This window comes from Hoplias malabaricus, chromosome 14, assembly GCF_029633855.1.
Source record: "Hoplias malabaricus isolate fHopMal1 chromosome 14, fHopMal1.hap1, whole genome shotgun sequence".
Taxonomy (NCBI): Eukaryota; Metazoa; Chordata; class Actinopteri; order Characiformes; family Erythrinidae; genus Hoplias; species Hoplias malabaricus.
In genome coordinates, this window is record NC_089813.1 from 29,255,159 (window position 1) to 29,268,752 (window position 13,594).

General features: G+C 41.8%; 1 protein-coding gene across 1 annotated transcript in view; it reads right to left on the reverse strand.

The window, feature by feature from the left end:
• Positions 1 to 10,743, reverse strand: part of kcnq2a (potassium voltage-gated channel, KQT-like subfamily, member 2a) — a 32,063-nt gene extending 21,320 nt beyond the window's left edge. The window contains exon 1 of the mRNA XM_066643701.1: positions 10,372 to 10,743. Coding sequence (XP_066499798.1) covers positions 10,372 to 10,679 — 308 coding nt within the window. The 5' untranslated portion in view covers positions 10,680 to 10,743. The remainder of the gene's footprint in view (positions 1 to 10,371) is intronic.
• Between the last annotated feature and the right edge of the window lie 2,851 nt (positions 10,744 to 13,594).

The window sequence follows — 13,594 nt, forward strand, 5'->3', positions numbered from 1 at the left end:
TGTGGCATATTATAAACAAAAGACATGGAATGCTTTTGATGCCATTTAGCTTTTACAGACCTCCAAAATCTCCCCTCTCATAAAAAGCTAATCTTTTGTGAGGACTGCCAGACTGACCCTAAATTATTTAGGACCTGTCAGGATAATAGCACAAACCCCTGTGAGATACACTCAGCCTTTGGCTATCCAGAGTATTCGTGTCTACTGCCACAAATGAAATTAACCTTTGAGAAATAGAATCTACAGAGAGGGGCACAAGTGCCGCTGAAATGTGTTGTAGCAGGTGATTGGAGGCGAGCAGGGAAACAAATGGTGATGTTCATGTAGGATAAGTAATACAACCTTCAGTAACTGAGCTGTCCTCAGTGTATTTGTCTGCATTTGTGCAGTTGTTTTGTATTCTTTTTTTTTTTTTTTTTTTTTGAGGATTAAAAGGCATTGATTTTTGTAGGAAACTAGGTATATTAAGGTATATTAAGAATTATATCAACCTAAGAATAAATACTATATAATGAATAAATAATTATTAAAATAAATAAATAGATTTCAGTCCATATCCCAGAATTTCACTGTCCCTGTGTCTGTTTACATACTTTGTTTACAAGCTGGTGTCACATGCAACATCGTAGCCAACACCTTCAGAAAATGTCGAGAAAAGTCAGACAACTTCTTGGTCTGGAAAACCAAAGCTGCATTTCTAGAATGACACACTTTGGAGTGCTGATTGGAAAAGCTGTGTTTTCAGTGGTGAGAATTTATTTTTATTGTGGCATTAATGGGCAAAATATATTAAGAAGTAATATTTTCTGATTTCCCTTTGTTAGTGACACAAACACAGCACTTTAAGCCCAAGTCAGCTCATCCTTTAACGTGCACAGAGATTTTATAATACTATTTTATAATCCTATACCACCATGCTGATTTGTCGGCACCAGAAATGAGATACAGAATTATTGTTTTTATATATATGCAGTACTGTGTAAAAGTTTTAGGCACCAGAGATGATGAGATTTAATAAGCTATTTATCTGAGCAGTAAATGTTCATTTGCTGAAAAAAACAAAGAAACAACAAATAACGCCCAAAATTACAATAAAACCAAATAACATTATTGATCAATTATTAATACATTATTAATAAATAATGATTTTAAATAATGTGTGCTGTTGATTTAACAAATTAATGTAATCAAATAGAATCTGAACAAAACATTGTTCTTTAAACTCACTCACACCTACTACTTTATAGAAAAAAAAAATCTTATATTTCTTCCTTGTGCCCCGTGATTCCGGACAGGCTCTGGACCCACTGCGACAACTGGATAAGTGGTTACAGATAATGAATGATTTAATGAATGAATCTTATATTTCTTATTTGTTTCATATTATTATATTTTGTATTTATTGTGATTATATATAACTTAATGCAGAGAAGGCATGAGTTTAAATATATATAATTATCTTAGGTGCCTAAGGCTTCGGCACAGTATATATATGAGTGTTATACTATTCATTCATTCATTCATTATCTGTAACTGCTTATCCAGTTCAGGTGGATCAGTGGGTCCAGAGCATACCTGGAATCATTGGGCAAAAGGCAGGAATACACCCTGGAGTCCTTCACAGGGAAACACACACATTAACTCACACCTACGGACACTGTTGAGTCACCAATTCACCTACCAATGTGTGTTTTTGGACTGTGGGAGGAAACCGGAGCACCCGGAGGAAACCCACGCGGACACGGGGAGAACACACCAATTCCTCACAGACAGTCACCCGGAGCGGGAATCGAACCCACAGCCTACAGGTCCCTGGAGCTGTGTGACCGTGACACTACCTGCTGCGCCACTGTACCACCCAAGTTTTATATTTTATATCAAGAAAGAAATGTCTGATACATCCTAATGATTATAATTGAGCAGCAAGTGAGTTGGGCTGGGATGGTGGCCCACTTAAACTTAATATACAATGTAATGTGTATCTATAAAAAGAATAATACATATGCATGGACTACAAATGTATGCAGGAGAATTGTTGATTTTTGTTCCTGACATGATAAAGTACTCATAGCTTAAAAGAGCTTTGCAGCACTTGATCAGAGCTGATACTTCATTTCTCAGAAAGAGGTATGTACTGTCAGAGAGAGAGAGAGAGAGAGAGAGAGAGAGAGAGAGAGAGAGAGAGAGAATGCTTTATAATGTCCTTTAAACCACTGCAGACTACACATTCATTCATTTATTCAGTGTCTGTAACTGCTTCTCCAACTCAAGGTCGTGGTGGGTCCGAAGCCTACACAGACTACAGTGCAGCCCAAAATTAACAGTAGTTTGTTTGAAAGTGCACATGCTAATAATGACCAAATCTGCTGAGCACTGCTTAACACGTGTATAGGAGTTAGTTGTGCATCAGGATTGCTGTGTTTCTCTGAGTGTTTGGGCTCAGATTAGGTTCGTTGTAAGCACACGTAGACAGATTGATTCCAATAGAATGCAGTGTTCGCAGTGCTCTCTGGGAAGTTTCCATTGATTATTAGCTGTATTAGCCTTGCAGCTTAGCATAGATCTAAAGAAACAAGCAACAGGCAGGAAACTTCTCTAAGTGACTACATTTTAGATACAGTAGCAGTCTATAGGAAAGAATGCTTGCCAGTAACACCACTGTCTATAATTACTTTAAAAAATGCCCAGGGTTGAAGAGCACTCCGGCTAGGTTCCAAGAGGAAAGCTCCATCGAGAGAGAGCTGTCACACAGAGACCTGTGAGCGCTCAGCCATGAAGAGGATGGAGGCTAAGCATAATGAGACTTATTTTCGTTTCTGAAAATGAGAATGTGGGCAGAAAACACACAGGCCATAGGATATTACACACGAGGGAATCTGTGTGATTGCTTTTCAACTGCACAAGCCTGATGAGGAATATAAGCCTGGAAATGTCCAACAATTCTTAGGAGGTAAATGTGCAAAATGTTTATCAGAGAAGTCAATTCAAAATTGGAGGATCATTTAGGCATCAGTGGTTTTAGTAACTTAACTGTGCCAGGGTTGAGTGGTTAAGCACAATGGAATCAATCACTGTTGAATTTTTTTTAAGTGATGCCAAATGGGACTTTCTTTTTTTCTTGGCCACTTTGTTAGAAATGGTGTAAGCACGAAACATTTATCCTGTGACTTACTGATTTTTTTCTTCCTTTAATAGTGTAAATATGTTGTGTATGATTATGACATAAGATGATTATCAATAGAGTCGGACGAGATATATATACGAGATTTTGTGGGGAACACTAAGGTTGATTGCATTTAGAAAAATATTCTTGAAACAATTTTTGTAAGATTATTTGCATTGTGTTATAAGATGATTTCAATTTATAATACAGTTATGATTTTATAATAGTCTGTGTATGTATTCTTTAAAAATATATGGCTGGACAAGAAATGTCCTCTTTACATGGAATGACCCAGATGCACCATTCTGAGCCTACATACTCAATCTGTACGTATTTACTGATATAATGTACGTGCTTCAACACCCACAGTGGTTTTATGGTGGGTTTGTTTCTGGGGGTTGACATAATGTGCGCAACAGATGCACTAATTTTAAACCTACAAATTCCACCAGTATGGTATTTCTGATATAACTGCAAACTTTATGAGTAATGACCCAATGTAGGTGCTTCAATAAACTGACCTCTCACCACAATATCTGTGCACAAGGCCATCACAAACCAGACAAACACTTGCCATTTCCTGTAAAGCAGATATATATATATATATATATATATATATATATATATATATATATTCATTCGACTCATTCTGTACGTTTATTAGCTGCAATTTGTGTTGGCAGTGGACAAAAACCAATCTGGAATATGTAAGGCAGAGAATAACAGTCTGTCAAGCAGAGTGACAGCAAAGCCACATTCTTGAGTCCAGCAAAGGTTTTAACTTAGCAGCAAATAAAGACCAATTGATTAGAGTTGTTCAAAATCCAGTCAGCAAGATCCTCATGATTTAGGCCTGAACACAGACAGATGGCATGAAGGAGAAAAAAGCTTTGTTATTGAACCTGTCACTGAACATGTTTTATGATGTTTTACACTGTATGACAGTATTAAATATGCCTTACACATTCTACAGGAATCCTGACACAGACTAACAATCCACAGTATTGACACATGGGGCATAAACAAGCTGGTTCTCCAGCAGGAGTCAGACAAGGCTGCATACCGTCACCATATATTTTCAACTTGTATGGTAAACATATAACAAGAGAGGCAGGACCACCATCAGTTTAGATCAACTTTTACAATAAAAGGTCCATTAAGTTCATTAACTGCCTCACTATGATGTTCATATAAAATGACATGCCTCTATAAAGCTACAAAATGTAGATTATCTCTATAACATTTAATTCAGAATTTTCTGGGCTGGGGTCTCTCGGGATTCCTTTATTTATTTTTGAATGGATGTTAAAGCTGGACTGTAAAAATACTAATGTCTCTGAAATTTGAAATAATTTAAAGCAACACCAGGTATGATTTGGTATATTTTGCTCCTGAGCTCCCCTTACAGCTGCAGAGTATAATTCACTTTTACAGCACTGTCCTAAACTCAAAGGCGAGGGGCAGGATGAGGGATGGTTTCCTCCAGAACTTTCATAGTGCTGTTTGTGCAGTGCTGAGCCTGGAGTAGTAAAAACAGAGGCTTTATTCTCACTATTACAGCTCAGTGGAGCATCACAGTGATTTTGAAGCTGTAATTTATGGTAAAATACTATGTGCTGTAGCTGTAAGACAATGAAAAGAACACATTTTTACCCACTTTCTGTGTTAATTATAGGTAGCTCTGTTGAAAGATAACAATATCTGACAAACTCTACCATGTTAACTAACAGACGCCCACATTGGCTTGCACCGTGTAGGAGAGAGGGAGGGCCATCCTACTCACTCAGAATGTGACAGAGGCCATTTAAACTCTTTTGGACTCCCAGTCACAGATGTCTACAGCATCATTGGGAATCAATCTCATGATCTCCAATTGATAATAGCTCCTACGAACCCATAATCTGAGCCTTTCTGATTTTGTTCTACATCAGAGATGTGGTTAAATGGAGCAAAGCATTCTGAAAAAAAAAGAAGTGTACTGGTTAAATATAGTGAAAACAAGAATGGAGAAGAAAGAGTAACCAATGAAGATGGATAAAAACAAGAACTTCTGTTCGTCACTCCTGGGCTCTTGCGCATCACTGAACTGTGGCTCATTCCCATTTAAAGAAACAGTAGCTGAAAACAATCGTTTTGAGCATGGCTGAAGGTAGAAGAGTCAGGGGGTGTTCAGCACCAATTTGAATGTAGACTATTAAATCATTAGGAAGCCAAAGGCTCAAATGAAAGTCAGAATTTTCAAAAAAAAAAAAAAGTGTTTCCTGACATGAACCACTTTTCAAAAGAAATAAGAACCCCTTTTTAAGAGCCCCCTATTGATTCTATACACCAAAGAATTTTTCTAAGTCAAAAACCCTTTGGTATATATTTGTTGTTAAGAGTTTAGACCGGCAGGAATGATTTGTGACTCATCTATATGTTCCTTAGTCATGGCATTTCAAAGATTTTAGCTTACTCACAAAACAGTCAAAACAACGGATAAAAAAGTGGGCCTTATTGCAACTAAGCAGCTCTTTAACCAGCATTTTCATTCTCTGTAGGCTTACACAAGAGTGCGCCAGGGGTGTGTGCAAAGTGCTATCACAGCAAAGGACCTTTAAAAAATAGGTAGAGGGAAGAAAGTCTCCGAAGAGTGAGAGGCCAAAGTCAGCATACTGCACAGAATGGAAGGAAAGCAAGGTTTGGTGGAGGAATAAATAATACATCGGCACACACACACACAGAGGCAGATGACAGAGAGTATGTTCAGAACCTGAAGACTGGAGTGGAGAATTCTCTGAAAGCAGGGTGGAGCTGCTGCAATCCTATTAAAAGGCCTCTTATGAGGACCACACACTTCTACCATTTCAGGCTGGCTGAGCGTCTCCTCAGAGCAGAGCTAATGGAGGCTTGGGTTAATGGAAAGTTCTAGATGGCATGTTTTCAACACCTTTCACTTTCTGTGGTTTTATCAGAGCTTGGCATGCTGGGAGGAAATTGGGCTCTATTTACAGACCTCTGCTAACTGGATGCTTCTAAACAGAATGATCCACCTGTCCCTTCTAAAGATCAGTCTTAAACATTCAGTGAATCTTTTCCTATTTTTTGTTTTTGTTTTTTTATTCTTGTGATTATTTGGTGGTAATTTTATATTTTAGGCAAACTACACCATTTATACTCCAGTGTTTTTTAAACTAATCCCTGTCTGCAGCATCTGTAGCATATGGTTGAGCATATAGACAATCATTTTGTGGTTGTCTTTATATTTATAAGTAACAGAAGCCCCCTGACTCCAAAAACCCTTGGTAGGGAGTAGGAGCTATTTTGCAGGTATACATTCATTCATTCATTATTTGTAACCGCTTATCCAGTTCAGGGTCGTGGTGGGTCCAGAGCCTACCTGGAATCATTGGGCGCAAGGCGGGAATACACCCTGGAGGGGGCTGCAGGTATACAGAAAAAATAAAATGTGAAAATAAAACCAATTTCTGAGACTGAACTTTGCAGAATTCTTTAAACAAGACCAGTCATGCCTAATTTTGCCAGACGGCCAAATTTGGCAAAACATTAATCACACAAGCGTCACTGATCTTTCAGTAATGGGGAGTGTTTGTTAATGTACAGGGGTTGGACAATGAAACTGAAACACCTGTCATTTTAGTGTGGGAGGTTTCATGGCTAAATTGGACCAGCCTGGTGGCCAGTCTTCATTAATTGCACGTTGCACCAGTAAGAGCAGAGTGTGAAGGTTCAATTAGCAGAGGGTAAGAGCACAGTTTTGCTCAAAATATTGCAATGCACACAACATTATGGGTGACATACCAGAGTTCAAAAGAAGACAAATTGTTGGTGCACGTCTTGCTGGCGCATCTGTGACCAAGACAGCGAGTCTTTGTGATGTATCAAGAGCCACGGTATCCAGGGTAATGTCAGCATACCACCAAGAAGGATGAAACACATCCAACAGGATTAACTGTGGACGCAAGAGGAAGCTGTCTGAAAGGGATGTTCGGGTGCTGACCCGGATTGTATCCAAAAAACATTAAACCACGGCTGCACAAATCACGGCAGAATTAAATGTGCACCTCAACTCTCCTGTTTCCACCAGAACTGTCCGTCGGGAGCTCCACAGGGTCAATATACACGGCCGGGCTGCTGTAGCCAAACCTTTGGTCACTCATGCCAATGCCAAACGTCGGTTTCAATGGTGCAAGGAGCGCAAATCTTGGGCTGTGGACAATGTGAAACATGTATTGTTCTCTGATGAGTCCACCTTTACTGTTTTCCCCACATCCAGGAGAGCTATGGTGTGGATAAGCCACAAAGAAGCATATCACCCAGACTGTTGCATGCCCAGAGTGAAGCATGGGGTGGATCAGTGATGGTTTGGGCTGCCATATCATGGCATTCCCTTGGCCGAATACTTGTGCTAGATGGGCAAGGACTACCGAATCATTCTGGAGGACCATGTGCATCCAATGGTTCAAACATTGTATCCTGAAGGTGGTGCTGTGTATCAGCACGACAATGCACCAATACACACAGCAAGAATGGTGAAAGATTGGTTTGATGAACATGAAAGTGAAGTTGAACATCTCCCATGGCCTGCACAGTCACCAGATCTAAATATTATTGAACCACTTTGGGGTGTTTTGGAGGAGCGAGTCAGGAAACGTTTTCCTCCACCAGCATCACGTAGTGACCTGGCCACTATCCTGCAAGAAGAATGGCTTAAAATCCCTCTGACCACTGTGCAGGACTTGTATATGTCATTCCCAAGACGAACTGACGCTGTATTGGCCGCAAAAGGAGGCCCTACACCATACTAATAAATTATTGTGGTCCAAAACCAGGTGTTTCAGTTTCATTGTCCAACCCCTGTATGTTCATAATATAGCTCTATTTATTAGACTTTACATAAATAGAAGATAACACTTAAGAGCCTGAAAAATGTGGGTCATACATTTAAATTCACCACAGAAATGGTTGATTCAAACATTTTTACACCTGAACTGACTGCCTCAATGCAAGGAAATGGTTCAAAAAACAATTTGTATTTTGAATCAAATATTAGTGTTTAACACCTTCCAAGTTTCTCCTTCAGTTGTTTTCTGACATTTAACTGTACGTTTTAACAAAATTAGTTACTTAAAACGTGTCTATATTGGTCATATTTAAATCCATATCCGTAGATGTGAAATTCAAACAAGAGTAAGGATTTGCTCCATAAACTATTGGCTATGCGCACTCCACAAGCTATCATTGGTTGGATTAAAATTGTCTAAGCCAGCACCACAAGCTAACACAGGTGCATTTAAACCCCATCACAATCCCAAATTGCCCACAGACCCAACCACTTACATTCTTTCCTCGTGCATGCTCATTTCATCAAGGTTATTTCAACGGACAAAAACCTCTTCTACAGTCTCCTGGACCAAGTTCTGGAAGTGTCAATGTTACATGAAATTGTGTGATCAGTTTATTTTAAAGGGGACACATTATATCAGTGATATAATATAAACAATCCCTGGAGTTAGGATAATTTCTGGTGGGCCCAGTAAAACGCCCAACAGTACTGAACATAAGTAATGCTGAGAAATTATATTTCATCTCAGAGCTATAGTAAAGCTTTGAGGCATCAGACTGGAACCATTTCATAATTAATTCCTGAGATATACACTACAGGAACAAGCAGTTGTAGATATCCTATCAATAGGGAGGTTTATCTTGTTTGCACCTGAGAAGGCTTTACACTAGATACTGGAACATCGCTGGGTGTATTGGCATTCACACACATAAACACTGCTTATGTTGCATTAAGTAATGTTGGATGATGGTGATGAGCTCTGGATCATGAACACAACTGACATTTATAGTCAGTGGATTCTGACTAGTGGATTCACCATCACTTCACTTCAGAGAACATAGTTGTGTTTGTGTATGTGTGTGTGTGTGTGTGGTAACTTTAAGCTCACATGTGCCTGCTCCACTGAATTCCATACTATTGATCTGTGCTTTTCTAAGGACATCAGACAAACTGTGTATGCACTTTTGAACATGTCAGCGATGAGTGGACCTTACACTAGTGGAAATCATTGATTAGAAGAGGGGTGTACAAACTTGTATTTGTATATAGCTAATGACTTTAAACTCCACAGATATCTGGCTCCTATTACCACTGCTATCAACAACTCTGGGAAAGCTGATCTAGAACGGAGCATTTCCCATAGAACCACTGAATCAGTTTGTTTACGTCTCAGTGTTCGGATGATGTAGAACGTTCGTAAAACCAATGCAGCGGACCAGCACCTCCTTCAGTGAGTGGAGTGCTTGTTTGTGTGGTGTCAGGCGTAGGGTTCAGAGGAGACAGACAGACCTCTGCAGTGCTCCGTGTGTGTGTAGTACACTGAGAGAGTGCTGTGGTTTGTGAGTGAATGGGAGTGAATGGAAACAGCGTGACGCAGCGTGAGAGCCGGCCAGTGTGCTGAAACACACCTTCAGCACATATACATACACACACACACACACACACAAACACACACCAATTGACCGCAGAGCCTCCAACTCACAGCTCTGTGTATGATTATAAAAGCATGGTTTAATCTTAGAGTCTGAACACCAGAGAGAGTCTGGACGCTGCCAAACTGCACACAGCACTACACACATGCACTCATACTCAGGCACACACACACACAAACAGACTAAACACAGCCTCTACACACACATACACACACACACACACACTGCACACACTCAGATACACACAGACATACAACACACACTGCACACACTCAGATACACACAGTCAACTGCACAGGCTGCCTACAGGCCCACACACACACACACACACACACACTTAAATACACACAGACACACATCAACACAAAGTGCACACGGGACTACACACATATGCTCAAAGTATTTACACACACACAGACACAACACTCACAGACAGCACACAGCACTAGACAACAGCTCAGACTGCACACAGATAGAGAGAGAGAGAGAGAGAGAGAGAGAGAGAGAGAGAGAGAGAGAGAGAGAGAGAGAGACAGAGAGAGACAGAGAGAGAGAGAGAGACAGAGAGAGAGAGAGAGAGAGAGAGAGAGACAGAGAGAGAGAACATCTGGTACAGGAGTGTGTAGGTCTCCGTTGCTGAGCCCGTCCTGCGGCAGTGTGCAGTGTGAAGTTTCTCTGGGTGGTCGGTGTGTGTGTGAAGTGGTACTCACACGTAAGCGTGGTAGATGAACGCCCAGCCGCGCGGCCTCTCGAGCGCGTTGTAGAGGAGGTTCTGCAGTCTGCGGTAGCCCGCGGTTCTCCGGTGCGCTCTGCCGCCGCCCGCGCGCCCTTTCCCGATCAGCCCCCCGCGTACAACCCGTGTCCCGCGCTCAGAGCCTCCCGTAGTCGCCAGTAACAGTACCCCGTCCCGCGCGATCTCCGCCGCCACTGCGTCCACGCCTACGAAACCCACCTTCATCTTCCGCTCCCCCGCAGCAGCGGGCGAGAACACCTCGCCGTTCGCCTCCTTCTTCGCCATCACTGCTGCCGCGCTTTAGTTTGGGCGCGGTGCAAAGCCGCCATACCTCCCCGAGACCAGTCCCCGAGCCGCTGCCCGCTAATACAGACCAGCTCTGAGAGGCTGCAGCGGAGAGAAACGAGCTTTTATCACTGAGAGAAAGAGAGAGAGAGAGGGGGGGGAGAAAGTGAGTGAGTGAGTGAGTGAGAGAGAGAGAGAGAGAACGGGGAGAAGGGAGAAAGTGAGAGGAGAGAGAAGGGAGAAAGTGTGAGAGACTAATAGAAAAGAGGGGGGTAAGAGCAATAGTGAGGGGAATAAAGAGACAGACAGAAATGGAGGGAGGGGGAGAGAGAAGGGGAGAAAGAAAGAGTGTAAAGGAGAGAGAGAGTGGCTGCAGCATATGAAGGGTCAAGGGAAAACGAAGGGGAGATGAGAAGTAACCTACATGCTTCTAAGCTGCATTTGATTTGAATACTTTATGTGGCCAAATGCTCATCCTCAGCATGACTCTGAAATGAAGGGGATGAAGGGGGTCATAGGCAGTGCGTTTCCCTCTGTGCTGCAGTAACAGCTGCTGCTGTTCCAGGAAGACTTCAAACTAAACATTGGAACATTTCTGTGAAGATCTGATGGAGAATTGTTATAAAGTGTTATGCCCAGTCTTGTGTTGTTAGCCTACAGATGGCTGTATTGCTCTGCATGCTTCTGAGTTACCAGGGGCAATGAGAGTGGTCCTACCTACCCACCTAGCGAAAGTCAATTTGATGGGATGCAAGAGTTGTAGATGGTGCAGCAGATAGTGTCGCAGTCACACAGCTTCAGGGACCTGGAGGTTGGGGGTTCAAGTCTGGCTCTGGGGTGTCTTCCCCCTGTGTGTGCGTGGGTTACCTTGCTCCCGCAGTCCAAAAACACGAGCTGGTGACTCAAAAGTGTCCATAGGTGTGGGTGTGTGTCGCCCTGTGAAGGACTGATGCCCCCTCCAGGGTGTGTTCCTGCCTTGCGCCCAGTGATTCCGGGTAGGCTCCGGACCCACCACGACCCTAAACTGGATAAGCAGTTACAGACAATCAATGAATGAAGAGTTGTACCTGATCAGGATTAAAAGTATGGATTTGATTTAATTCAATCACAAGAACTTCAGAGAGGTCATTTACAAAGGGATTTGATCCATTGTGCCAAAGCCAATATGTGAGACTTCACATCTCTCTCACTAACACTTGGGACATTCAGGGCACAAAGTTATTCCGCCATGCTCTCTCCAGGCCAAAGGTTTCAGCCTGACAGCCTCAAGACCAAGCTTGTGATTAGTTTCTTTCTGGGGACAGCTACTGCAATACAACAGAGAACTCAGAGACAGAGCTAGAGCAACCGCCAAGTGATTTACAGCCCGTTAATGGTGAGTAATGGGGCTTAAGTAAACACTTTGTGTTTGTTTAGCAATAATCCAGAAGCTGCAGTCCTCTGGAAAGTCTGATCTCCAGCTCCCACAAGCTCCCCTAATTAATAAACACGCACTGCCCAGCTTCTGTGGATACAAGACCCTGTGCCCTTTATGAAAAGGAAAATATGAATCAGCACGTGTTACCAACACATGAATAGACTTCAAAGGAAAAACTCAAGGTACTAGGTTTGCACAGGTAATGCTGTATTATATAATAATAAATCAACATTACACAAAGTTCTGATGACAAAATGAAACGGTTAACGGTTTTACGGTAAATAAATGAAGGTAAGACTATTTCAATGTACATTGCTCACATAAAATACAACGTCAAGCAAAGTTAAAAAACAAAACAAAACAAAAACAGTCTCCACGTGGCCGCAGCGCCACTCCGCACGTAACGTGGGACGGTTTTGTGTCACGGGAAATATGACGCGGTGATAGAGCCACTGTGCGATGTTCAAGTTCACTCCGCTTTCCTTCAGTCCCCAAAGACCCTTAAAACCAGGGGAGATTAAAACACAACGGAAACCACACCAGAGTTCCGGAAAACTAAGGAGTAAGCTCGTGTGAAAACTGAAGCTGATGACACGTGTGGCTGTAGAAATTTGCTTGTTTATTCATTTTGTTTAATTTTATATCGTCCACCAAGACGTCGCATGCATAAATAAATAAATATATAAATAAATAAAGATAAAAATAAAAATTTCATCTAAAAATTAAATTAAGTTTTAACGTTACATTTAAACGCATTCTCCTGTGTGCTCTAGGAGAAGTTTGAACTAAACATGCCTCTTAAAAAGTGACATTTGATTTGTCCAGGCAGCAGATACTTACCAAAAAAAAATCTTAGGGTTATAACTTTATAATGCCCTGTTAATATAGTACAGTTGTTTATGATCGATCTTAAACTCACATGATGACTATTACATGTAAATATACATACGTTCATTCATCATTCATTATTATTTCATCATATTAATTATTATTTGGCGCAAGGCGGGAATACAAAATGTCAGTAACTGGTGTTCCCCAACTGATGACCCACAATGCCCTTGGAACCCCAGCAAAGTCACAGAGGAGGGCTCCACATGAGGTACGACAGGCAAAAATGCCAAGCAGGTTTGCCACCAACCTGTAGTTTAAACTGACTTCTGGATTACCAGTGATTACTGTGAAACAGAGGTTGGGGGTCAGTAAAGACTGTATGACAGCAGGAAGGACTGCACAGGGATCGGGGGGCTAGTCACCCAACACGCTAGTCCCCTTAGGGACACCCGAACTTGATTACGAAGGTGAATAAGGTGAGACAACCTGATGGCCCTCTGAGAGGCCTTCAGCACCAGTGCACTGCAGTATAAGACAAGGGGTAATACTGCAGGTAAGACAAGGGGACCACAGAGACAGGTGTCAAACCACAGTGCGGAGGGAACCATCGCTGAGGAGGAGGGGCAAGAAGTGGAGGGAGGAAGCCTTATGGTGGAGAGTGATTCTT